The 26,850-nt window shown below is 52.2% G+C and overlaps 2 protein-coding genes across 4 annotated transcripts in view; one reads left to right on the top strand and one right to left on the bottom strand.

Annotated features, from left to right (window-relative positions):
• The window catches only part of TOX4 (TOX high mobility group box family member 4), a 27,819-nt gene extending 14,885 nt beyond the window's left edge, over window positions 1-12,934 (top strand). The window contains exons 6-9 of the mRNA XM_084806324.1: window positions 1,568-1,648; window positions 2,757-3,455; window positions 4,777-4,940; window positions 7,112-12,934. Coding sequence (XP_084662450.1) covers window positions 1,568-1,648; window positions 2,757-3,455; window positions 4,777-4,940; window positions 7,112-7,175 — 1,008 coding nt within the window. The 3' untranslated portion in view covers window positions 7,176-12,934. The remainder of the gene's footprint in view (window positions 1-1,567; window positions 1,649-2,756; window positions 3,456-4,776; window positions 4,941-7,111) is intronic.
• METTL3 (methyltransferase 3, N6-adenosine-methyltransferase complex catalytic subunit) lies at window positions 5,260-26,102 on the bottom strand. Of its 3 annotated transcripts, XM_084806323.1 has the most exons (12): window positions 26,045-26,102; window positions 22,729-22,888; window positions 21,514-21,716; window positions 19,347-19,739; window positions 17,044-17,219; window positions 15,274-15,490; window positions 13,754-13,941; window positions 13,054-13,092; window positions 12,839-12,947; window positions 11,121-11,186; window positions 10,900-11,012; window positions 5,260-9,611 (listed from the first exon to the last, which is right to left on the bottom strand). In XM_084806323.1, exons 2-12 carry the CDS (start codon window positions 22,820-22,822, stop codon window positions 9,500-9,502), a joined length of 1,710 nt encoding a protein of 569 aa, XP_084662449.1. In that variant the 5' UTR covers window positions 22,823-22,888; window positions 26,045-26,102; the 3' UTR covers window positions 5,260-9,499. The 3 variants fall into 3 exon arrangements, with proteins under 3 accessions (XP_084662449.1, XP_084662448.1, XP_084662446.1); XM_084806322.1 differs by lacking the exon at window positions 26,045-26,102 and having other exon boundaries at window positions 12,856-12,947; window positions 22,729-23,488; XM_084806320.1 differs by lacking the exon at window positions 26,045-26,102 and having other exon boundaries at window positions 10,900-11,186; window positions 12,856-12,947; window positions 22,729-23,488.
• Between the last annotated feature and the right edge of the window lie 748 nt (window positions 26,103-26,850).

The raw sequence follows: 26,850 nt of genomic DNA on the forward strand, positions 1-26,850 counted from the left end.
ATGGCAACCCCCTGCCCGGGTGTGGAATATTCAAAATGGCCACCCCCACGTTCCACAACCCACCGCAGCTTAAATTAGGTATGATGGGCTGTGGTGATCGTGCAAACTGGCCTGTTGCTGTTGCCTGATTCAAGGAACTGTAGTTGCTTGGCTGATTTGAAATCTGTATAGGAGCAAAAACAAAACAGTTCTCAAGAAATCATCCTTTATTTTTAGATAAGGCATCCATGGTCATAGGAAATGCTTCCCCCTTCCCTCAGACGGGCAGGAAGTCCTCTTAAATTGCCTGCAGTTTTTCAAGTAACTATGTGCGTTTAAAAAAATAACTTTTCGTCTACTTTAAATCTGCAGACCGATGAATTGTGGGACCTTTTTAGCTGGTTGCCATCTGTTATATTCAGACAGGCTTTGGGTCTGCTTTGTATTTGTTTATATCTGTTTGACCTGTTTCGTGTGAATCAGGAAGTGTGAATGTGAAAGTAATGGCTGAAGGCAGTATAAAAAGTGCATGGCATGTGGGTTTCGGAGAAAAAATAAGAGCAGCTGACTGAAAAACATCTGGAGGAGAAGATAAAGTGAGGAAACTCCCTACGTTCCCTGTGTGAGGCAGCGTATAGAGATAGTGCATGAGTTGACCCAGGAGGGCTGACCTAGTGCTTGAATGCATGAACGAGCCCTGACCAGGGTGAGGGACAGAGATAAAACTGCTGGCCATTGGGCTGGACGGGCGTTGCCAAAAGTAGAATGCCCGGCTATTGGGTGAGTCAAAGGAGGAACCTGAAGGGCCGAGAATGTAAGTACTTGCAAGTCCTGGTCATCGGCAGACAGGCACGATGTCGGCAACCAAGGGGACTTCCTCTGCGTGCATGTAGAACTGCTCTCCGTCCCAGCTGACACGCATGCTTGAGACATGCCATCTCACTGTGTGCGAATGTGAGTGCGCGTGGTAGTTTGCTTTGCTAGGATACTTTGAACTTGCTCATGGTTTGCTAGACCTGTTGGAATGTAGGACGGGCTTCTTTGAATACATGTTACATGAGTGGTGTGCAACCCTTCTTCTTAATCAAACTCATGTATGCAAAGACCAGTTAATCAAACTGGTTTTTGCAGCCCTACTTACAAGCAGTCCTATTGGGTTGCACCTCCTTGTTTTGTTCATAAGAAGAGCCCTGCTGGATCAGACCCAGGGTCCATCTAGTCCAGCATTTTGTTCACACCGTGGCCAACCAGCTGTTGACCAGGAACCCACAAGCAGGGCATAAGTGCAACCCATGTTCCCCAGCAACTGGTGTACATAGGTCCAGTGCCTCTGGTACTGGAGGGAGCACATAGCCATGAGGACTAGTAGCCATGGACAGCCTTTTCCTCCAGGAATTTATCCAATCCCCTTTTAAAGCCATGCACATTGGTGGCCATTCGGTCGTTCTGCTTCCTGCTAGTCACGGCAGGGGGCCCAAGAGCCCCGTGGCAAGCACTGGAGGGGATGGTGGAAGCGGCCAGTGAAGCGGTGAGGTTTCAGTGGGAATCCAGTACCCGCCGCAACAGCCCTCTTTCTCTTCCCCTGCAGGTTTACAAGCGGAAAACAGAGGCGGCAAAGAAGGAATATTTGAAAGCACTGGCGGCCTATCGTGACAACCAGGAGTGCCAGGTACGAAGGGCGGGCCTTCCTGCCTCTGCCAGCTTTGCTTCCTTCCCACCTGGGAGAGCTCGCTTGATGCTGTCTTGCATCCCACTTCCTTGCCCGCTTGGATGGAGGAGAAACGGACATGGAAAGCCACACCTGGGTGTTCGAACTCCAGGCCTGTGGGCCAAGTCGAACCTGCTTGGGGTCCCAGTCTGACCCACCAGGGTTCCCCAGAAGGCCACACAGCCCTTTCCCCCAGTCGTTTGGTGGTTTCCTGGCTTTTGCATGTTCTTTTCCCCATTCTCAAAGGGTGAAATGCCTCCCCTAAGGCTTACTTACTGGCAGGAAGAGATTTGAGCTACAGTATGGTAATATTTTGGTCCCGCCCACCCCTGGAACACGGCCCCCAAGAGCTTCTGCAAAACGGAATTGGGCCCTTGGGCTGAAAGAGGTTCCACACCCCTGCTATACCAGATGGAGCTGATGGTTCATCTAGCGCAGAATGGTCTCCGACCGGCAGTGGCCAAAAAGGGTCTTCTCCCATCGCATGCTGCCAGACCCTTTTTAGCTGGAGGTGCCGAGGAATGAAGTTGGTACCTCCAGCGTGCAAACCCCATGCACTGCTGCTCTGTTTGATGGCCCGGTCTGTTGTCTTTGTGACGAGGGGCAAAAAAGGGTGCATAACCAGCAACTGGTTCTTGTTGGCCTGTGGACAGAACAGGACATGCCTGCTTGCTTCTGTCTCCTAGGCTGTTGTCCACCCTTTTCCTAAGAAGTTCGGGAGTGGAACAGCTATGCCTTTCCTCCCTGCCCCCTCTGTGTGGGGCAGGGCTAGAGAGGGAAGCTCTTGCAAACACTCCTTGGTGGGTGGGGAGGCAGAGGATGAGTCGTCCCCCCACCCCCAAATGCTCAAAACCTGACAAACCTACTATGTCTTTGATTTTCTCTTTCCTCCCGTTTCATGGTGTGGACTTCTTTCTTCCTTTTTTACAAAAACAAACCAACCCTGAAGCTTGCAAACCAGCCTCTGCCAGCTTATTTCCCCGAATTCTAGCGAGGACGAAACCAGAGGGCGAACGTGTGGGAAGCTGGGCTGGGTTTTTAACCTCCTCTTCCCGCTTTGTCTCCACAGGCGATAGTTGAAACGGTGGAACTGGACCCCATCTCCTCGCCCCCCGATCAGCCGGCCCCTGCGGTGGAGTCCGCCTCTCCACCAGTGCCTGCGCCGCCTGCCCCACCGGCGCTCGAGAGCCCCCCCCCTCCTCCGGCCATCGTCCCGGCCCAGCCCACCGTGGTGGTGACGTCGGGCGCAGGGCCCCAGTCGGCAGGCCAAACCAGCATCACGAAGATCATCATCCCCAAGCAGATGCTGCCCTCCTCGCTGGCAGTCACCTCGCAAGGGGGTGTGGTGACAGTCATCCCGGCCACCATGGTGACCTCGCGGGGGATCCAGCTGGGGCAGCTGCAGGCCGGGACAGGGACCACCCAAATTGTGACCCGCTCGGTCCTGGCGGCGGCAGCGGCGGCAGCCACATCCATGCACCTGCCCCGGCTCCAGCCCCCGCCCCTTCAGCAGATGCCTCAGCAGCCCCCGGCCCAGCCGGTCGCCATCCTGCAGCAGCCCCCTCCCCTCCAGGCCATGCAGCAGCCCCCCCTCCAGCAAAAGGTGCGCCTCAACCTCCAGCAACCGCCGCCCCCCCTGCAGATCAAGATCCTGCCCCCGCCTGCCCTGCAGATCCAGCCCATTGCCCTGCGGACGGAAGAAGGCAGCCCCGAGCGGCCCGGCACCGAGCTCCACGCTTCCCCAGATCCGGTTGACGTGGTGCCAGAGGTAAGGCCTCTGGGGGCTGCAGGAGAAGGGAACGTGGGACAAATAGGTTAATCTGGAGTACCTCTGAGGATGTGCTGGACTCCTGTGGCTCACCAGGTTTTCCTGCAAAAAAAGCCCATCTTACGTCTGCAATGAGGGGCTGAAGGTTACAGAAGGGAACGCATGACCTGTAATGTCTGGAGCTTCCATGCTGCAGCGTGGTGTCATTCTAGCAAAGTGGGCCTGGTTGAACCTGGGAGCTGGTTTCCGAAATAACAGGGTGCATAGAACTTCAGATCTGATAATCCTCCTCCTCTGTCTTCTGTTCGGTGTTGGAGAGCCCCATTCTGCAATTGAGGGTCTCATTGTGACTACCCAGACCACCAAGCCACTTGCCCCATCCATTCAAGAGAACTGGAGAGAGGAGGCAGGGACAGATTATGCGAGGCAGGTTTCTGCATAGAACAGATCTGCACCTTGGACAGCAGAGGGGCAGAACCTCTGGCCCACAGGCCAAATTTGGCCCGTGTGAGATCTCAGTCCAGCCCTACTGGGTTCCCAAGACAGACATGATCCTTTCCCTGCCCATCACCTTTCCTCTGACTGCTGACAGTTTGGTGGCTTCCCAGATCTTGCACATTTTTTCTCCCATTCTAAAAGGCTGGCTGGGGTATGCTGGGAATTGTAGGATTTCTTTTCTGTCCAAACATGCGTAGGAATGCGCCCTTAGTTACTGGCAATAAGTGCTTTAAGCTAAAACATGCTGGTATTCTGGCCTTGCCCCTTTTGCCCCACCCACCACAGGTGTGTGGCTCCCAAGGACTTCTCTGAAATCGAATTTGTTCTTTGGGCTGGAAGATGTTTGACACCCGTCTTAAGGAATGCCCCAAGGACCTATTCAAACAAGCTCATGGCACAGTCCCTCTATACGTAGACATCACTCACCTGCATGTTGGAATCTCCCTGCATGTGGAAAGCTAGCATGGGGGGGGGAGCCTTGGCCCAGGAAAGAGGACTGTACCTCCCTTCACATTTCCATTGGCTGAAGTAAACTCCCACCAACCAACATGGGGTGTTAAGTGGACTCAGTCAGGCTGCTAACTGAAGTCAGTCAGGTTGCAAATCCGCAAGATTTACCAGCCACCCCATTTTTAAGGTTGTTGACCCGAAAGGGGCGGAGGAGGAGAAGAGAGTGCCACTCACTTCCTCTTTCCAAAGGCTTCCGTCTCACCTGCCCCCGCTCGCTTGGAGGAAATCTGTACTTGCCCTAGCTGCAAGCCTGGATGGAACTGATGAGGGCTGTCTTTCTTTTGTTTTCCCCCCGCCCGCCCGCCCCGACCAGGTGGAGTCTCCGACGCCAATGCACGTAGAGCTCGTGTCCGAATCGCCAGTGGCCATGTCCCCCCGGCCTCGCTGCATCCGGGCTGGCTGTGACAACCCCCCTGTGGCCAACAGCGACTGGGACAACGAATATTGCAGCAACGAGTGTGTGGTTAAACACTGCAGGTGTGTGAGGGTGGGCTGCAGGCCTGTCTGAACCTGGGGGTTATGCTGTTACGTTTCCAGCAAAACAAATGCGCCAGAATAATAGGGGCAAGCTAGAGGATGTTTTCTGTTGTCAGGCCTCAAGCTTTAGCCGCCTGCGGGGGCTACAAGGGTAGGGAAGGAGAGGAGTGGTTGCAATTTAAAATGGCTTGGGTGGAACCTAAACTCATTATTGAGATCTCCTCAGTTGCAAGTCTGGTAGCAGAAGTTGGGCAGTTCCCTTCCTCTCCACCCACAAACAGTGAGGACTAGACACTTAACTTTCTTTTTGAAGTGAAAAAACCCCTGAATCTAAAACAGCTAGCACCTGTGATCTGAAGCCTTATATGCTGCTATTGATGATTGCGGAGTCTGCTAAGCAGTACAGCCACCGGTCCCGCTCACGTAAATCTGAGCAAAGGAGTTTCAGCTGCCTCAAACAAAATGAGCCAAGCCACATGGTTTGGGAGAAGATAACGAAAGCATGCTAGGCAGTGGGGTCAGGGAGAAATTTTTTCTCCCAGTTCCCTGTTACTAATCACATTGCTGGTGCACTTTATGCTACAAAGGTGAACAGCAAGGCCAGACTGGAGGGAGCAGAGCAATAGCTGTGTCATCCCTCCCTCCTAACAGGAAAGCTGGGTCCTGAGTGCTGACAGACCTGGAGCCAAGCCAGGCCCGCTGACAGACAAGCGGGAGGCTCAGGCATGCTCAGGAAACACTTGAGAACTGTAGAACTGCAAAACAGCTTTTTAAGAAAACCTAAGGGGCCAACATACATCCTCCCGCTGGAAAGCCTAATGAGGATTGAGAAAGATCAGTAACCATGGAATATTGTCAGTTGGAAAAGACAGAAAATTGGAGGGAGGGGGAATGGCATGCTCTGCTCAAGCTCCCCAGCTAGGTGCCCTCCAGGTGTGCTAGCCGAGGCTGATGGGAGCTGTAGTGCTACACATGTTGTATCCCTGAGGTGTATGGCTGCCTGGCAAGAATCATGAACACGGTTCCACTAGGACATGGCATGCTGCAACACTTTGTGGCAGGTTCCTCTTGTGCTTGGGAGTTGCAAGACACCTGTCAGGGTGGGAACTGAGCCGACAGAACCCCAGAGCAGTTCTGATTCTGAGGAGGATCAACAATCCATGGGAGAGGAGCCAGCTCATCCCTCACAGGCACAGCAGCTGGCAGAGATTCCTCCTGCTGGCATTCCTGAGATAGATAGTGACCCAGGCAGTGAGAGGGTGCAGGAGGGGGGCTTGTTAGACACTCAACGCAGACGCAGGGAGCGACGAGCGATGGAGGGCGCGGAAAGGAGGCGTGTAGCGCCCGTTTGGCGTGCAAGCAACGGCCGTGTCCCATGGACCCAAGGGAAAGAGGGAGGATCTCTCCCTAGCCCATAAGTTCAGGGTTTTCAGTGATTCTCCTTCAAATGGGGACCAATTGCCTACCCGGAGCATAGGCTACTCTGCTGTTCATTGCTTAGTCACTGATGATTAGCATCTGAAAGAGTCATTAAGTTGTAAAAGGGTTAAAGCCATGAAAAGAATCTTTTCCTCGGTGTCTTGAGTTGGCTATTGGAGTGTACTGAAAGAGGCCGCTGGGGCACTCCTGACAACACCTGTATACATTTCTGGAGTCAAAGAGCCCCTTTCCCCCCCTTGCGGTACATAAGAGCCATGCTGGTTCAGACCAAGGGTCTGTCTTGTCCAGCATTCTGTTCACACAGTGGCCATACAGCTGTCCGCTGGAAACCCACAAGCAGGACATGAGTGTAACAGCACCCTCCTGCCCATGTTCCCCAGCAACTGGTGTGCATAGGCTCGCTGCCTCTGGTACTGCAGGTAGTACAGAGCAATCAGGACTAGTGGCCATTGATAGCTTTCTCCTCCAGGAATTTGCCCAGTCCCTTTCTAAAGCCACCCAAATGGGTGGCCATCACTACATCTTGTGATGGTGAATTCCATAGTTCAACCATGTGTTGTAGGACTTCCTCTTACCTTTCCTCAAGCTCCCACCAATGAGCTTCATGGGATGACCCCATCGAGTTCTAGTATTAGGCGAGAGGGAGAAAAATGTTTCCTAATGCACTTTAGGGTAGATGCAGCTTCTGCTTGAATCTTCCTGCCTCTAACTTGCCGCCTCTTCTCTTGCAGGGATGTGTTTCTAGCTTGGCTGGCCTCCCGCAATTCCAATAACAATGTTGTCTTTGTGAAATAACCCCCAGCCTTTTGGTGGTTGTGGGGAGAAGAAAGCGACAGTTTTGTGTTCCCACGCACACCTTTTCCAAGGACGACCAAAAAACAAAATCGCCATGCAACTGTGGGGGGTTGGGGGGGGCGTGCAGCAGAATTGTTCATCATCCAGAGGCCATCATCAAGAGAAGACATCCTCCCTTCTGGGTGGGAGGGAACGGTTTGGGTGCTGCAGACTTATTTTCCCCCCGCTGATTTTTTTTTTCTATACACTATCCCTTGATATGTTTCCTGTGATGGAGCCGATTAAAGCTGGACAAGGGATATTGGCCAGGGCCTGCCATGTAGTTCTTGGGGATAAGTGATGATGGAGAGGAGACTGTGGTGGCAGAGGAAGGAGTGGGGTGAAATCTGTGAATGGAATTCTCCCATACGGGGACGGGGTAAAGAGAAACCATTTCCAAGAAGGATGTCAAAACGGCTACTCTGAGGTGGTCAGGTGGAGTGATGGGCCCTGATCCCTCTGTTAGCCAAAGTAGTGTAGTGATGGATGGTGAGGAAGCAGCAGGTAACAGCCTCCTTTTTGATGTAGATGATGGATAAGAAGCCATACATTTTGCTCACACAATCCCCTCCCACCACCACCATCTAGGTGAGCAGAGTTCCCTAAGCTCTCTTGCCACGGCTTCCACCACTGTGGTGGCAGAGGGAAAGATCGCTGCCTTCCTAGCCCCCAGATTGGGCCAAAGCATGTAATTTGTTTTGGCTCTGTGTCCGCTAGGCACAAGCGCAGGACCAGAACAAACCTTGGCCTCTTGTTGCCGCTTTCAAGCTGGGCGGGCAGAGGCACGTGGGCCTCCTGTGGGGCTCGATGGCCATTCCAAGCTTCGATGGCCGCTTGGGCATAGAGGTGCAGATCAGCCTGTGTGTCTCGAGCTCCAACCTGGGGCTTCGTCTCAGCACCCAACAAGCACAGAGCTGAAATGAGCCCTCTGGCAGCCTGCAAAAAAAAGTCAACAGTCCTATACTGCAGTTGAGCCTAAAGAAATTGATACTGAGCACGGCAGAATTAGAGCAAGCCTGCCTGCCCCGTTTGGCTCCAAGTCAGAAAGGAGGCAGGGGCCTTCTCGTTGCCTTGTGCAGCATCCCTCAATCCTTCACCACCAACCTGGAGAGGGGAGCAGGATTAGGCTCCCTGATCTCCCATTCCTTTTCAGAGGGCAGCCCCCCCCCCCAAAAAAAAAAAAAAAAAAGGCCAGGGAAAAGACTCCTGCCCTTTTGCAGGAGGGGCGTGATCCTGATAGCCACAGATTTGGGGCGGATGCCTGTAGGGAAATACCATTATGGGTGGTGATGATTCTAGGTCCCCCTCTCCTGCCATTAGCATTTGGGACAGTAATATTGGGGAACGACATCCCATACCCTACGACAGGGAAGGGGAACGTGCCACTCTCTAGCTGTTGGACTTCAACTCCCACCAGCCCTCACCACTGGCAAGGCTGCCCTGGGGCTGGTGGGAGTTGCAGTCCATTGACAGCTGGAGCACCACACATTCCCTATCCTTGTGCTTGGTCAGCCTGCCCCCACCAGCTGTTTTGGATTCCAACTCCCATTAGCCCCAGGTCGCAAGGGCAACAATCAGGAGAGGCCTCGCATGCCTCTCCTGGGTCAGCTGTGCTTCCTGCGGTTGGCTCCCATACGCTACTCCTGGCCCTGCCCATTTTCCAGTACTGTGTGCGTGTGGGTGGAAGAAAAGACCGCTCCACCCAGGGCTGACGCAGTCTCTCTGCTGCAGGGGTGGGGGAATGTGTGGCCCTCTACTTGCTGTTGGGACTACAGCTTCCATCAGCCCTAGTCAGCATAGACCGTGGTAAGGGATGATGGGATTTGCAGCCCAGTATCACCTCGAGCAGCCTTCCCCAACCAGGTGGCTTTCAGATGTGTCAAACTATATTTTCCATAATCCCCCAGCCAGCTGTGCTAGCTGGGGATGAGAGGAGTTGTGGTTCAACACGTGTGGAGGACAGCAGGAAGGCTGCTCTAGAGGATCACACTTTCCCCGTCCCTGCCTTACTGCAACACAGGCTGAATTTGAAAATCTGGGGGCAAGGAGTATAGTGCCCCTGGGACTGCATATCACGGAATGGGGGCCGACGCAGGAAAGCCGCTCCTTTGGCAGCAACCGGTGATTCCCTGACATGTTCTTCCAAACTCTCTGTTCCGGAAAAAGAATCCATTTAATTAAAAAACTAAAGATTAGAATACACACCTTTTCTCACCCCCCACCCCACCCCCTGCAGCAGAGCAAACAAGCCTTGGTCCATAGCACTGGGGCAGTCTCTTCACCCACTACATGTTCTTGGGCTTGGAGATGATGCCATCGGGGTAATGTTGCTTGAACTGGGCCACCACATCCGGGTCCAGCAAGTGGATTCCATCCAGCTGGTTGCCGAGAGTGATCCTAGGGGCAAGAGAGGAGCGTTAGGGGAAGGGGGGCCAAAAGTGATGAGGGAGGGTTCAATCCATGGCTGAAGTCTGTTCAAGGCTAACAGTGTCAGGTCTACATCCTGGATACAAAAAAGGAGATAAACATCTTGGGATGCTGGAGCAAAGATTTTATTTGTAAAAAGCTCAATGCGTTTCAGACTACTTTTGTATTAAGGCTGCCTTCAGAGGGTTATAACGTCTGCAAAAATTCCTCTTAACAAATGTCTCCTACTACAATTCACTGGCAACACAGTAGGAGGCCTTTGTTATAGGAATTTCTGCAGACATTTTATAACCCCCCCTCCCGAAGAAGGCCTAAAATAAAAATAGGCTGAAACACATCGGGCTTTTAACAAATCAAATCTTTTGTTCCAGCACCCTGAGATGTTTCTCTCCATTTGGGGGTCTATTTTGGATGCTCTCCCACTTATACATCCTGGATAATAGTCGCACTGTAAAGCTGAGTGAAGGGGTTGTTAAAGGATATACAGCAGGGGTGCAAAACCTCAGGCCCAGGGGCCAAATGCAGCCCTCTGAGGTTCCCCAAGTGCCCCCCACAAAGTCATTTGATGGTTTCCTGGCTTTTGTGCCATTTCCCCCTTCTGTTCTCAAAGGCTGAATTGCCTCTTCTGAGGCATAGTTGCTGGCAGTAAAAGCTTAAGGGCACAATCCTATGCATGCTTAGATTAAAAAGTCCTACAACTCCCAGCATGCCTCAGTCAGCATAGCTAGCTGGGGCATGCTGGGAGTTACAGGACTTTTTTTCTGCCTAAACATGCATAGGATCATTCCCTTAAGCTAAAATATGTTGGTATTCTGGGCTCTTGTCCACCACTGGAAAGAGCTTCTCCAAAATGCAATTCAACCCTTGGGGCCGAAAGAGGTTCGACGCCCCTGATTTAGAATGCCCTGTCTGATCTGGCAGGGCTGCTCTGACAGTAGACATTCAGAGCCTGAAAGAAATGGGGGAGACTCTTCCGCCTGGAGGCAATAAATGGGAGGCAACTCGCCTGGCCGTTACGAACCTGCGCTGGCCTCCACTTGGAGAAATATTGGGGGAAGATACGGGGAAGGGAATCCGGTCAGGAGAGGCAGGGAGAGGCGCATTTCCAAATTTTAAAAGCGGCGGCAGAAGCCAGCATTACTGAAGCACAGCCTAGAAACGCCATCGGGCTTCACGGGTCTAAAACGAGGGCTGCGCGGGCATCACAGACTTCAAACCTGTCGCTTGGAGAAATGGTGGTCCAGGGCAAAGTGCTCACCAGTTGGGCTGGACGTTGTGGGGTCTTCCAAAGAGCTCGATCTTGCGGGTCCCTGGCGAGAGACGCTCGATCATGCCGTAGATCTCGTCCGGTTTGTGGCTGGTGGAGCGAACCTGTGGAGAAAGGAGAGGTGTAATTTCTTATGGACAGAAAAGGGCGGGGGATGGAAGGCGCATAGGGCACATGTCCACTGTGGCACTGCACCAATGCTCCTGTCTCACCTCTGCCACAATGACGTCGCAGTCGAGGCCCCGGTTGAAGCCCTGGGGGTTTCCTTTCACCCCGACCTGCTCACAAGAGAAGACGGACAGATGGGTTAGTCATACCTGGGCTCACTGTAAGCCAGGTGTGTTGAACCTCTTTTGGCCTGAATTCAGCTTTGGGAAAGCAGTTGAGGGGCTCGCTTTTCAGTGTGGACAGGGCCAAAATATAAGAAATACCAGTGTATTTCAGTTTAAACTAGTGCCGTGCCAAAAATTTCTCCCACATTTTTTCGACCGTTCTCATTCCAGTTGATAGAAAAGAAATTGCTTCTGAAAAGAAATTCAGAGGAGGAGGAATTTCGGAGAAATTCTCATGGGTTGGGTAGGGTTTGGGGTTCTTGGGCTGACCTTGCTTATGAGGTGGCTGAGGAGTGTGTGTGAGTGCCCTGTCTGTCATTGTACAGTTATTTCTGTGGCAGCCTGTAGCCTCCTTGGCTTCCTGCACTCCAGTTAAAGCCATCATGAGGAAAATGTCACGAGGCAATTCCTCCCATGCGGCTTTTTCAGTCCAGAAACTACAAGTGCCCTGGGAGGCTGCAGAGCAATGGACAGATGTGTAATAGGGAGAGAAAAAGCACACACAGCACCCTTGGCCACCTCACAGTGATTAGGTAAGCTCAAAAATACCACCAAAAGAAATCCAAATTCTGCCTCAGAAAAGTGGGAGCCTCAACACAGGTGATGCTGTTGCCACTTACAGAAGCAGTGCAACAAACCAAAAACCCTTAGGAAAAATGAAATAACCTGTGCTACAACCCCTGCCAATAGTGAGCCCTATCTGTGAGAAACTGTGGAGAGCATTTCTCCTCCCCTGGGAGAAATTCGGCAACATTGTCTCCCCCAATTTCTCTGCCCACAAATAGGCTGGAGAATTTTGAGAGGCCGTTTGTGCACAGCCCTAGGTTGAAGCTCTGCCTGCCACTAACTAAGCCTAAGGAGAGGTATTTCACCCTTCTAGAAAGGGCTGGGGGGGCGAACTACACGGAAGCTGCGAAATCACCAAACAATTAGCAGATGGGGAAAGGGAGTGGTACTGGGAGAAGGGGGCCAGATTTGGCCCACAGGCCTGAGGTTCGCCACCCCTGGTGTACGACGAGTAAGTGCCAATTGAAGTGCAGATTGATTTGTTTTGTGTCCTCTCTTGTAGTGTTCCTCAAAGGGCCCCCACAGCCTCTTCCTCTAACCCAAAGCCCAGGGGCTGTTTGTGGCCAGCAGCCGTGGCTCACTGAATGCCACCTTCTGGCCAATGAAATTATCGCCTGTGCCCAGCATCATAGGGAAATATGGCTCCTGGGGGCGGGCGGGGGGAGGTCCTCCGAGAGATCCTCGGGCAATGCAGAGAGGCGTGGTGCCAATGACAACGTAAGAGTCTCATGGGGGCTGTTGTGTCCCACAAGCCAATTCACCGTGAGCTGAGATCTATTTCCACAATCTACCTTTCTCAAATTACTTGGGTGTTCAAGCTTTTCTTGGCAGAGAAAAGAAAGGGGCAGAGAAGATGGGGAAAGGCACAGTCATTTCTAAGTTGTCCTCAACAGCTATGAGGACTAGTAGTTTGCTCTTTAAATTAAATTTAAAAAGTGACATTCCTATTGTGTCAAATGTCCTGCCTGAGGCCCCCACGGGCTTCCTGTTTCTCCAGGATTTTGAACCTGACCACCCAACCCCCTAATTACCAAGCAGTGTTCCTTGCCGTGGTTTAGCCAGTGGCCCGTGCGCCCCGTCCGGATAATACGCTGGAGCTGGTTTGTTTTCACCCAGATAATCTCATCCACCCGCTCGTACCTGGGGGCGGAGACGCAATGTCAGGGAGTCAGAGAGGACAGGGGGAAAAGAGGTCATAGAAGGGAGACGACACACAGACTCTTCCCCCTGGCCAGCTTGTACTCACCCCCAAAGATTGAGACACTCTCGGCCCAGTTCCATGGCCCTGATGGGGAAGGATGGAGAAAGAAAGAACGATATTACTGGTCCCTTCCTCATGCTTGCCGACTGTTCACCAGGGGACAAAAGAGAGACCACTCTGCACCAGGAAGACTTATTTACCTATTGATCTAAGCAGCTGAATTCTTCCTAGCTCTCTGTCTGCCGCTAGAGGCAACAATGGGACAGGCAGAGGTGACGGTGCTCCGGGGCCTCGCAAGAGCACTTCCTCCCCTAGAACAAGGTCGCAGGGCCCACCTGGAAGTCTTGAGGGCCCCCCCATCACTGCGGTGCAGTGGTTAGAATGCCAGACTAGGACCGGGAAGGATGCAGGTTCATATCAGACACCCCCACCTCCCCCAGGCCACAAAGTTCACTAGATACCCTCGAGCCGGTTGCCACTCTCAGCCTGACCTACCCCGCAGGATCATCGGGGGGATAAACGGGGAGAACTGCACAGCGTCCGCTGCCCTGAGCTCCATGGATGAATGTCAGGATTCCAACATTCATGTCCCAGAACCATTGCTCCAGAAGCACAGACGTTGGTGTCATCAGCCTTCCTCCACCCTGGCGCCCTCTGGAGGTGCTGGGCTGCAAATCCCATCATCCCCAGCTGGCCTTGGTCTTCCACTATTCCCCCAGCCCCGGCTCCCCAGTGTGCGGCGTACCGGCCGGTGACCCACAGAAAGAGGAACCCGTCATCCTGCAGCACGGGGATGTTGAGGCGCCTCATCTCATCGTCCGTGAGTGTCCCGTAGGGCAGCTCCATGTGGATGTCCCAGGGCGGGTCGGCCATCACCACGGCGAACTTGCCCAAGATGCTGACGTCCAGGTAGCGGATATCGCAGCAAATCCACTGTGGGCAGAGAGAGAGAGAGAGGAAGTGCGTGGGGGACCACATTAGGTGCCGCAGAGCCAAGGCGGGCAGAAGGCAGAACTCCAGATGCAGCTCCCTACCAGCATGGCCAGCGGTCAGGAATGCTGGGAGTTGAAGTCCGAACACCTGGAGATCTACATTCTGCCTCCTCCTGACCTATTTTATTTATTTATTAGATTTATTAGCTGCCCATCTGGCCGGCTACCCGGCCGCTCTAGGCGGCATACAACACTAATAACAACATGAAATACAACGAATTTACATTATCGACTGAACAAAACAACGTTACAAAACAAAACTCCTCTAAAAAACCCTAACCCACCCCAAATGCCCGCCTGAACAGCCAGGTTTTCAAAGCCCAGTGGAACCTCATCACAGAGGGGGCGGAGGCCACTAGGGAGGGAATTCCACAGAGTGGGGGCCACCACAGAGAAGGCCCTCTCCCTCGTCCTCACCAGCCTAGCTGTCCTGGCTGATGGGACAGACAGAAGGCCTATTGAGGCCAGTGAGCGGCGTCCCTAGCGTTGTTGGAGGCACTCCTTAAGACAGACATAGAGTGCTGCTTATTCCCCACTACCTGCCCCAAAAGGCAACATCCCAGATTTGGCAATGAGGAAACTCCAAGGGTGTTTTACCTCATTTGCATATATTTGCATTATTGATCTTTAACAATTCTGTCGCTCTGTCTTCCAGAAGCAGCTCTAGGATAAGCTATACAAAAGGTCACGAGTTTAGTTACAGGCCGCTGTTCTTTCATTTTTAAAAGGCAAGCTGCTCGTCCTCATGGCCAAGGAGATAAACTGGGAAACTAGGATGTGCAGGGTGGAAAGAAGATGGGATGGAGTGGGAATAGAGACTTATGGGGGGATTGCTAGAAGCCAGGGTAATGGGTCTTCAGTGCTCTGGGCACCTTCCACATGCGTTCTTCCACACAGCGGGCGCTAACGCTACATGCCCTGCTCTGAACAAATACAGAGAGGACCTCGGGAGTATGCAGCTCCAACCAGGAGGGCCTCACTGCATGGCCTCAAGGACTGGATGGATCTTTATTTTATAGGTCTATATTTTACCTCATACGTACGTCAGGAAAAGAGCTTCCACAGCCATTGGCAGGTTAAACTATGTGAAAAACGTGCAAATATATGCAAAGCAGCTTGATCCACGTGGCGCATTCAAAGTAAAAATATACATGTATGTATCGTTCCACTCGTCCAGCCATTGCTGGATGCTGGCACGTGCGACTGACGTGCCCTCCCCGTATCGACACTGGTCCCCCCCGCATCGACACTGGTCCCCCACCCCCCAAGATACCTGAGGGGGGAAGAGGCGGTCCACGCTGGAGTCCCTCCCCACCGCCTGGGGCAGCGCCAGCTCCTGGCCCGCACTGAGCTCCCGCCCGCAGGGGGCGTCCAGGTCGGCGCAGGCGTCGATCTCGTAGTGCACGTATTTGCAGGTGTCCATGTGGAAGCAGGTGTTGAGGAAGGAGCAGTCGCCCAGCGACTCGTCCGTGTGCTTGTTAATGATGCGGCTGGCAGAGGAGGTGGAGGAGGAGAAGGAGAAGGCAGAGGGAAATATAAGCTCTCTTCTCAAAGCTGCCTTGAGCTTCCTTCAGATCAATCCCCCCCAAAACACACTTTTCCCATAAAGCCGTGGGTTCCGCCTCCCTGGCTCCCATGTCACATGTGCTGGGACTACAACTCCCATCACCCCCTGGCCAGGTTGGGGAAGGCTGGTCTAAATGGTTTTTTTTTTTACAGTATCTATTGATCAATAAGTCTGATTAATTTTCCAAAAATGGAAGACAGACAAGCAAAAAATGCACTGAATTTCAATCTAGTTATTGATAGAGGGTAGTTCATTTCGGGCCCAATCCGATGAGGATAGGCGACCGCCTCCAACTCGGAGGCGACCGCCTATCCAATGCAGGGCAGGAGAAGCACAGAGGGGATCATTCCCTCTGCACTTCTCCTGCTCTGCATCTGCAGCTAGACAGCCGATTTCGGCTGTCTAGCCATGGGAAAGCGGAGCGGGGGAGGAGGCTGCCAGACAACACATAGGTTGTGTCCAGCATTTCCTCCTTCCCAGCCCCAGAACACTGCGCTTTGGCCGCTCTGCGCTCCTCTTCCGAACAGGGAGCACAGGGCTGTTCCACGCTGCCTCACAGGCAGTGCGGATCGGGGGGAAGGCCAGTTCTCCAGGAACCCACCTTGGAGCGTGGGCTGCAAGGTCGGTACCCAGAAAACCACATATCCTATGGCTGTCTCGCTGCTGACTAGCGGCCACAGGATTGCTCCCTCCACCTATTTTCCCTGTTTACTTTACAGACAAAAATATAGGCGGAATCCACCGGCTGCTTGGCGGTTTTCCTTACAGCTCTTCATAATAACAACCTATATTTAGTGTCTTTTCCATAATCTGAGAGAAGGCTTTGACAAATTCTGCTGCATATGTCCCTGATTTGTATAGGAAATGAAATCATGCCATATTTGATAAAACTCAAATATTTTTACTTTGCCCAAGTGTCACAAAATCTGTAAACCAGGCCCAGGCAGCTTGTGCACCTCCAGATGTCTTGGCCTACAACTCCCATTATTCCTCACCGCTGGCTGTGCTGGTGAGGGATGATGGGAGTTGTGGTCCTCCAGATATCTTGGCCTACAAGTTGCCCGTCCCTGCTGTAAACAAGCCTAACTATGCGTAACTGAAACTACAGCAGATGCTTCCCTGTTCATCCTGCTGCCCCCTGCACTGTTCCTTGGGGCAGGGCCCTGTCCTAATGTCTTCTGTGAGGCAGGGGTCTCCAAGGGGTCTCCTTTGGAGCCACAGGCACATTTGGGAATGAGAAACTTTCTACACCACAACATGCCCCCCCCCCCAGGGGGGCATGATGTCCAAAACATCCGGAGATCTACCTTCTGTCCACCCCTGGTCTACAGTTCCCTGCTCTAAATTCCCAGAAGTCGCACATGCGCCAGCACACTGCTTCCAGAATGTACGTACGTGTGTCTGTGTGTGAGAGAGAGAGAGACAGAGAGACAGACAGACAGAGTCAGCCAAAGCCTTCCTCCTCCCAGGGCTCACCGGAAGTGCAGCTTCCGGCAGGGCCGCTCGGCGTCGTTGGCCTTCATGCACTCCTCCTTGGTGCCATAGTCACAGAACTCCTGCACCTGAGCACGGCCCCGCGAGCGGAACTTCTCCACGATGGACTGCTCCTTGGCCGTTGTCGTGTTCAGCAGCTCCAGGATCTCCTGGCTCACCTGGAAAGGCAAAGAGAACAAGCTCAGATGGGTGGAAACGAAGATGGCAAAGGAAGTGTGGCCTATGGAACGTTGTTCTAAGCCGGCGTGGTGTAGTGGCGAGAGTGTTGGACTGGGAGCCGGGAGAACCAGGTTCTAGTCCCCACTCGACTATGGAAGCTCACTCGGTGACTGTGGGCCAGTTGCAGACTCTCCGCACAACCCACCTCACAGGGCTGTTGTTGTGAGGATAAAATGGAGAGGAGGAGGAACATATAGGCCACCTTGAGTTCCTTGCAAGAGGAAAAACAGTTCAACAGAAATGGAATAATAAATAAATAAATAAATAAATGTCTCCTGTTCATCCTTGACATCTCTCCCTTTTTGCACCTTCGGGAGCTCAGACAGATTTCATACATGCCCTTTAGATGATGCACGTGTGAGAGACAGAAAGACAGCATTAAGTGCTCATATCATATTTTTAAAGCAACTGACAGCCATACTACTTCTCAGCCTTCCTGCATTTTTCGTGTCACCTGTGCACAGATACTTTTATCTGTAAGCCACCTTGGGTTCCTTGCAACAGGACAAAAGTCAGGATATAAATGCAGTAAAGAAATAAATAAGCCAAAGGCTCCAGCCTTCATGGTTCCAACATGGTTTTTGTCCCCATCCATATTGCTGTTGTTGTTTCACAGAGCGAGAGGCATTTGGTCATGTTTCCAGCAGCATGTACCGAGGGAGACGAGAAGGGGCAGCGGCGCCATTCTGACAGCCCTGCTAAAAGACTCCTTCATTTCTTCCTCTTCCCTCCCAGCCCCTTCTTCCTTGTGTGTTATGACTTTTTAGATGGTAAGCCTGCAGGCAGCGATCGTCTTGTTTAACCAACTGTTTGTAAACTGCTCCGGGAGCCTTCTTGTCTGTGGAGCGGGATAAAAATACTTAAAAATAAATAGATAACTGTTCAAAATGGACTACCCCATGGCTTTCTGTGGCACAAAGATGAACTAGCTCCTGCAAATAAACATTGCCAATGAGCCCCTCTCGGAGCTCCTGCAGCATGCATCTCCCAGCTATCGTTCGTATGCATGTGTCAGAAGCAAACAAACAGCAGCCAGGCTACCAGCTCTTTATGAAGAGTTCAGCCCTATTCTCCTTCTCCTGTCTTCTTCCACGGAGGGAGATGTGCGTGTGCACAAGTGCGCGCACAAGCGAGCGAGAGAACGCGCGCACGCACTTTCATCCCATTGGAAACTCTGCGGGCCCTCAATCTCCAAGACAACCCCAGATGGCCATCTCCCCTTTCCCCGACCAATTGTCTGGTGCTTTCTTGGGTTTAGGTGCTTTCCCCCCCATTCAAAAAGCCTTGAAATGCCTCTCCTAAGACTTAGTTACTGTCAGGAATGAATCTGAGCATGTGGAGATGTCTGGCAGCTCAGATTCAGTATCAGAACAGGAACAGCCAGAACAGAGGGAGGCAACCTCCCTAGTGAGCCCAGATACGGCGAGACTTTCCCAAGACCTTGATACACAGATGGCCCAGGCTGAACGGCTCCCCTGCTCCTCTACCATGAGAACTTAAGTTCTGGAGGAGGGTGAGGGGCGTGACTTGAGGGACGCTAGGGCCGTCGCAGAGCGAAAAGGGAAAAGTTAGGGGCAGGGCTCAGACCTTCCGCCAGACTGGCCACACTCGTGGAAGCCAGTGTAGGAGGGAGCCACCCTAAGGGAGGGGCATCCCTGCGAAGTGAGTCTGGCCGAGAAGTTCATGACCAGACTGCTGGCACTTCTCTAACTTCCACTTCATCTCCACTATTGATATTCGTAGATGTGTGGATTAGCTGGTTCTATGCAGTCTGAAAGTTTCCTAAAATCTGCATTTGTAAAGAAGCTAATTGTTTACTAATAAAGTAGTGTTGGCCTGAAGCTTTGTTTCCTGGAGTGTGTTGACTGACAGTTACTGGCAGTAAAAGCTTTAAGCTACAAGATGCTGGCATTTTGGTCCCGCCCCTTTTGGCTTTGGCCCTGCCCACCCCTGGAATGCAGCCCTGAGAATGTCTCTCAAGTGAAATTTGGCCCTCAGGCTAAAAGAGGTTCAACACCCCTGTACTAGTGAGTGTGTCTACCCCCGCCTGCCACAGACTTCTCTACCTTCTTGCTCTGCTGCTCCTTTGTGGACTGCTGGCTTAACAGGCTCTCAATCTCAAGATCCAAGTCCGAGGCCTGCTTGCGGGACTTCTTCGGGGGCTCTTTGAGAGGCTCCAAAGATGCCAAGGCCGAGGGAGAGGCCACGGAGGCGGAAACCCCGGCGTCCTGCTCCGCCCGCCTCTTCACCCCGCCGGCTCCTACTCCTTCTGCTGCGCCCTTCTTCTCGGCCACGGCACCCATCATGGCGGAGAGCTTGGAGTGGTCGGCGTAGGTGACCAGCATGGGCAGGTCATCGTCGTCATCCTGCAGGAGCCCCCGTTTCACCTCAATGAGCTCCTGGGCCGCAAACTTCTGGAGGAGGCTCTCTACGCTCCGCTGGGTGGCGGGGGCCTCGGGCTGCAGGAGAAAGAATAAGCCAATCAGAGGGGTGGGAGGCATCACCACACCCGCCAAAAGGAGGGGTCGGCTCGTCACCCCAGAATACAACAGGACGGGAGAAAGGCCAAGCCACATTCACACCATAGGCCAGGGGGAGGCAACCTGGGGCAGAATCCAATGCTGCCCATCTGCTAGCGGAGCTGGCCGCTCCTTCTGGCCAGCCCTGCCAATTCCATTCTGCAAGCGGTCCCTACTGCTTGCAGAATGATGATTTAGCATTTCCAAGGTTTCAGTTCTGGAAGGGCGCAGGTCGGCAGAGCCCCGTTATGCATTTCCGCTCGTTTAGGGTTGCCCCGGAAGCACCGAATCGTCGCTCTGCAAGTGGCAGGGACCGCTCACGGAACGGGCTGGCTGTGCGCGCAAGGGCAGCTTTGAATTGTCCTCCAGGTGTTTTGGACTCCAACACCCATCAGCCCCAGCCAGCATCCCCAATGGCCAGGGATGCGAAGACTTGTAGACCCAAACATCAAAGGCCAGATGAGGAAAGGGAGGGTAAGAGGACAACGCTCGAAAGTGGGACAAAAAACACTGGCAGGAACCTCAATTATAGAAGAGAAAGGTAGGTAGACATTTTATAGAATGGCAGCATCTAGGCCAGGTTATGCCACATATTAGAGCAGGGAGAGGTCGTAGCTCAATGGCAGAACACATGCCTTGCATTCAGAAGTCCCAGGTTCAATCCTGACACCTCCAGGTAGAGCTAGAAAAGACCCCCTCCAGAAACAGCCACTGCCAGTCAAGGTGTATGATGCCCTCCAGATGTTTTGGATATCTCAACTCCCATCAGCCTCAGCCAGCACAGCAATGGTCAAGAATGCTGGGAGACGTACCACAAAAAACCTGGAGACCACAAGGTAGGAGAAGGCTGCTGTAAGCAATGTTAAGCTAAACAGACCAACGGGCTGACCCAGTTTCAGGCACCAGCTTCCTTAGCGTTAAGGATATACACAGCGCTGTACAGGCATGGCTGCAAGGGGGCATGAAATGAACCGATGGTTCATCGAACATTACGTATAATGCATGAAGACCCTCTTAAGCAATTGTATACAGCTACAAGGTCATGTAGAGGACACAAATGGAACTTTCCAAAGCAACCAACTGAACAGCAGCGGGCTGATCATGTTTGGGAGACCACGATTATGTGTAAACTTACTCCACAAGCACAGAATCCTAATTTTATCCTATGTGGAAAGCCTTCAAACTTTTGATCAAGTTCCAAGCAAGTACAGTTGCCTAGATTTTTTTCTGATTAACACACACACCCCTTACATGCTATGTAACTTGTATTGTTATTCTTTCATTAGATACTGGGTTTCTACTTAAGCTGTTCTGCTCGTGTTGTTCCACAAGTGTATCCGTGATAAACTAAGAATTACAATTAGTGAATTTCTCTATGCCATTAGTGATTTTCTATGTTCTTTTTGGGGGCGGGGGGTGCCTTTGTTTTTTTAAACTTTATTTCAAAATAAAGTTAAAATTTGGGCCCCGGGGGGGGGGGATGGGGGGGACATTACACACACAAATATATCTGCAACGAAGTGGACTAGTCTCACTCAGGATTCTGCCGAGGATGTTAACAGATCCCACACCAATTCCCAAATCCCCCGGGATCCCTAAATGTGAACAGACCCAACAGGAAGAATGCAGGATGTCCCAAGATGAGGACAGGGCCAGGGTGGAAGAAGAAGAAGATGTCGACTTCAAGCAGTGGCGTTGCTGCCGCGCTGCTCACCATGGAAATGGCGTGGCAGATGGACAAGGCATCCGTGGGCAGTGCCAGTCCCAGGTCTGAGAGGTGATGAAGGAGTTTCTTCTCAAGCTCAGGGTCAGTCACCAGGTCCCCCGGCTCCGTGGCGGTGCTGGGGGTGATGGACGAAGGCACTGGGCTGTCGCTGCGGAAGGGAGGGGTGAGTGCCAGCTCCGGGTTTCTGAGGTCTAGGAGAGGGAACACACAATCACACGTCTTCCTGAAAAAGCTTGTCTCGTCTTTCACTACCCCTCCTCCCCACCCCCAGTCCCATCTTTTGTCAGCCCTCAACACCATTGCTGCTTTACCTTCTTCAGCCCACCCACAGACAATCTAGTATTCAACATTTCAGAAAAGCAGCATTACTGCTGGATTAGACCAAAGCCTAGCATCCAGTTTCCAACAGTGGCCAGCTTGAAACTCCCATCCTCTGGTGTTCAGAGGCAGAGTGCTGCTGTACAAGGAGGTTCCATCCAACCTAGGTCAGGAGGTGGGGAAGTCTCCTTAAATTGAAGGGCTTGCCTCCAGCCTCTTCCCCAGCTGAACCTGACAAAACGGAGTTGGCAGTAGATTCAGCACAGACAAAAGAAAGTCTTTCTTCACACAGTCATAATTAACTTGCCACAAGGGTCAGCTATGGAAGGGGAACACCAGCTCCATGGTCGAGGACGTGTTTTGCACACAGAAGGTTCCAGTTGCAGTCTCTGGTATCTCCAGTTGAAACAGCCTTCTCCAACTTGGCGCCCTCCAGGTGTGTGGGACTACAACTCCCAGCCAGCATGCCTTTCTTCAGAGCTTCGTGGAAGCACCTACTTGGCTACTCCTGGACTAGCCAGACCCACTTTGGGCTGATCTTCATACGTCCCTGGCCGTGGTGCCAAAATAGCACCTCCGCATTCAAAGGCAGTGAACCTCCGGGTGCTGTGAGAATCACACAATTGAGGAGGGGGAGGGCTTCTCCATCACTGCTCTGCTTGCAAGTATCCCAGCTGACCCCTGTTGGAAACAGGATACTGGGCCGGGTGGGCCAATTTCGGCCTGACCCAGCAGGGCTCCTCTTCTGTCCTTAGCCCCACAAATTCTCATGTCCCTTGCCCTCCCTGATGATTTCTGACCCACCCCCGACCCGCTTTTACATGGCCCATCAGTGACATTTGACTTCCCATCCAAACCCGGTCTCCTCCTCAGCTGCCTTCTTACCCAGGGGATCCTGCTTGCGCCTCCGCTGCAACCGCTCCCGTAGCGAGTCCAGCTGCTTCTTGTGAGCCTGGATCGAGCTCCATGTGTCCGACATAGCCCCGGCTAACCGGGCAGATGCTATAGCAACAAAGACGACCAGGCAGGGAACCGGAAGTATCGCCTGGGGGACGGAGAAAAGAATCGCGCACTTCCGCTTCGTGCCCCCGCTTTGACGCTCTCGGGTGAATCTGGCAGGGAGGGGTGGAGGGAAGCAGCCATTCTGGCTTAGGGGGCGAAGCTCAGGCAGCCATATTTGTAATTGGCTCGATTTTCTTTTTTTTTGTCTATCTAACCGGCCCCCTTGTACCAGAGGTGGGCAGAAGGTAGATTTCCAGGTGTTTTGGACTTCAACTCCCAGAAGGCCCTCCCAACATGCCCGGTGGCCTGGAATGCTGGGAGTTGAAGTCCAAAAAATCTGGAGCTCTACTTTCTGCAAACCCCTACCTTATACCTCAAAAGGAGGAGGGGACGGCAGAGGATGAGATGGCTAGATAGCATCACCGATGCAATGAATATGAACTTGAGCACGCTCCAGGAGAGAGCGCAGGACAGGAAGGCCTGGCGTGCTATGGTCCATGGGGTCATGAAGAGTCGGACACGACTGAACAACAACAACAACACCTTATACCAGGGGCAGGCAACCTGGCACCTTCCAGATGTTTTGGACTACAGCTCCCATCAGCCCCAGCCAGCATGGCCAATGGCCAGGGTCAATGGGAGTTCTAGTCCAAAACATCTGGAGGGCACCAGGTTGCATTACCCCCTGCCTTACACACTGTAAAAGTAAGAAATAATTGTTGTTGTTCAGTCGTTCAGTCGTGTCCGACTCTTCGTGACCCCATGGACCATAGCACGCCAGGCCTTCCTGTCCTGCGCTCTCTCCCGGAGCGTGCTCAAGTTCATATTCATTGCATCGGTGATGCTATCCAGCCATCTCATCCTCTGCCGTCCCCTTCTCCTTTTGCCTTCTAGAAAGAATTAGACTGACAGTTCTTTGATCCAAAGATCAAATTGCAAGGTTATTCTTTGGCTCCTCAGCTAGCTCTCCTTCCAGTGTTCCAGCACGTCATTTCGTCTATACGGCTGCAATCCCATAGACACAATAAAAGCTTTGCCTGGAAGCACCCTCGGAGACCTCAAGTTCAGGAAAGTGGGAGAGTTTAACGTTGCAGTCCTATATACTTCCTCAGGAGTAAGTCCCAGTGAGCTGTGTGGGACTTCTTTCTGAGTAAATGTGCTCAGGATCGGGGTACAAGGGGTACTTCTGATGTTACACTTTGTACTCAGGTGCCAATTAATGTACTGAACTGGCAGCCAGAGCAGACGGTCTGTGGCTCGGTGGTAGATCACCTGCTTTGCATGCGGAAGGTCCCAGGTTCAATCTTGGCACCCCCAGGTGTGGCTGGAAAAATAGGGCTGGAAACCCGAGAGAGCCACTGCCAGTCAGTGTCAACACTGCTGGACTAGATGGACCAGTGGTCTGTCTCGGTATAAGCTTCCTATGTTCCTATGTGGTGCAAGCAGCTGTACTTTGATGTCTCCAAAAGGGTATTAGACAAATGCATGCAGGAGAGATCAGTCACCACTTATTAGCCGTCAGGGCAAAATGGAACCTCAGTGTCCAGAGGTACTGGATACCAGTTGCTTAGGAACAACTGCAGGGGAGGGTCTGTTCCCTTCATGCTGCCGTTACTGCTGGTGGGCTTTCTAGAGGTATCTGGCTAACCCCAGTTAAAAAATAGGATGGACTGTCAGTCTGTTCCAACAGGGCTCTTCTTGTACTGATCCTTAGGGCCAGCTCCAGGTTTGAGGAGGCCCTGGGAAAAGTGCCCTCCAGCGTGTCCCCTCCTACACCAGTGGGCCTCCTCCGGGTTACCTGCTGGCATTGCCCAAAAGCTGGGTCCTGGAGCCGCCATTTTAATTTCCCACAATGCCCGTGCTGTAGCATTGCTCCAAGGCATTGTGGGAAATTAAAATGGCTGCTGCTAGACCCAGACCATTTTTCAAAGGGGGACAACAAGGCAGGCATCAGCAGGGCAGCCTGTTTGGGTCTTCGGCCCTGGCAGCTGCTCCAGGAAGCCTTGTGCTGATGCCAGGCCTTTTGACACACAAGAATAAAACACATGCACCTCTCCTCCGATAGAAGGGGCTTGACTGTTTATAACAACAAAAGGGGATGTGTGTCCGTCCGTCCAGCCATCACCACCATCACGCCAAGACCATGAAACCTAGAGACCTGAAAGTTGACATGCACGCTGAAGGGACTCTAGGGGTGTGCCCCTCTGGCTTTATTTTGTTTTTTAAAAGCATTAATTTTAATTAATTTTAATGTGTTCACATGGTTGAAGCCTATATAGTTTCAGCCAGTAGGAGCCGACATTCCTAACCAGCATGTAGCTTCGCAGTCAATACAGTTGAAGGTCTGGGAGATTAGTAGGCCGAGGGGCAGATTTATATGCCTGCTCTCTCCCCACTCACGTGGGGCAGCCCGCTCTCAAGAGGAATGGGGCAGTAAGACCTCTCCCTCAGGGGGCTCCAGGGGCACACCATGGCAGGACCCATGTCTGTGGGTGCCAGGAAGCATGGCTTCCCTCAGACAGGGAGGCATAATGTGTCCAGCAATTCGCTGTATCAACGTAAAGGGCTATTCCCTGGGTCCGTTCACTGGTGAATAATACGTTGCCACTTTTCCCTTTTAAAATGCATCCGCGCTCACTAGAAAAAACACTAGTTAGGAGGGACGACACACAAGAGGAAAGATGGAGAGGAGCTGTGATGAATGTTGGGGATTGTAAGTGAAGGACGGGGTAGGGAGAGATTCGTTGTGAGAAGGAAGTGGGCCCTTTCCTTCGGAGGCCTGCCAGGCTGAAGCTGCGACAAAGGAAGCCCTGACCGCATAAGCCGCTAAATGGCATTATCCGTAACTGATGTGTGTGGGTGGGGAGAGGCGCCGCCATGCCAAAAAGCATTAGCTCGATGGACGGAAGGAGATTTTTAAACTTGGCACAAAAGTGCTTTGTTGGCAAGGCAGATTAGATCTGTTTTAAAGTATCGCCAAAAGGTGGAGGGCGAAAACCCGTTTCCTAAGTATCTGTCAGGAAGAAGTGGCCATATGGGGGGGGGGGGGCAAGGCCGTTCTTTCTTTCTTTCAGCATTGCTCCTTCAAAATCCTTTAATGGGGCATTGGCTTTGGGAAGCGTGGGGCCGTTGGCCTCTTTCTTTCTTCTTTCAGAGTTACAAAGTCGATCAAATGAGATCTGTCAGTGGAACAACTCACCCAAGGCCCCTGTGGCAGGAGGAAGAGAGTTTTCGGGTTTCCCAGAATCCTGCTTGGAAACACTAAAGGACAGACTCTGCTACCAAAACAACGCCACATCACTTGGGGTCCCTGATGCAACAGCCGCGCAAGCAAGTGGTTTGAGGATCAAACACAATCTCATCCCCTCCAACTGCTCTCAGGTAAACATAATGTTCAACCAAAATCTACCCCCCGTAATTGAAGATCCAGGCCTGCCCTTTGGGGTCAGCTGAGGACATGTCTTTGCCCACATCTTTGCCTGAGGACATATCTTCAGGTATTTGAAGGGTGCTATCATGTCTCCACCCACCCCCCAGTCTTCCCTTCTCCAGGCTAAACATACCGAGAGGATACACCTACTCTCTAGGTCTGCAACATTTACACTGCGCTATCTACTTGGGAATACGCTCCAATGAATACAGTAAAACGTACTTCTAAGTAAACATGCATAGCATTGCTCTGCTACAATCCCAAGCGCACTTACAAGGGAATAAGCTGTATTGAGCTGAACAAGAATAGCACTGCGGATCAATCAGTTTACTTGATCTGATTAAAAGCCATTTGGTCAGTTTTTAAAAGGTGCCCCCCATTAAACAAGTAGCATGTTAAAAGTTAATTATTGTTAATACAAAAACCTGAAGCTCGAAAGAAAGGCATTCCACAATGGGTAAAAGAATGAACACTACTTCTAAACAGATGGTGCTCTGCTACGAAATGAGCACACATCATTTAAAAACAAAGAAAGCAATGCTTTCTCTTTCATATTATTTTAATCCATATGCAAA

This window comes from Heloderma suspectum, chromosome 6, assembly GCF_057233095.1.
Source record: "Heloderma suspectum isolate Gila_16-S chromosome 6, 16-S_ref, whole genome shotgun sequence".
Taxonomy (NCBI): domain Eukaryota; kingdom Metazoa; phylum Chordata; class Lepidosauria; order Squamata; family Helodermatidae; genus Heloderma; species Heloderma suspectum.

Excerpts from the sequence above, each read along its gene's own strand:
- METTL3 (XM_084806320.1), bottom strand. The coding sequence starts at position 22,822 with ATGTCGGACACATGGAGCTCGATCCAGGCTCACAAGAAGCAGCTGGAC. Across the intron at positions 19,740-21,513 it reads TCTGCCACGCCATTTCCATG|CCCGAGGCCCCCGCCACCCA; the intron begins GTGAGCAGCGCG and ends TTTCTCCTGCAG. Across the intron at positions 15,491-17,043 it reads TGCCGGAAGCTGCACTTCCG|CCGCATCATTAACAAGCACA; the intron begins GTGAGCCCTGGG and ends CTCCTCTGCCAG.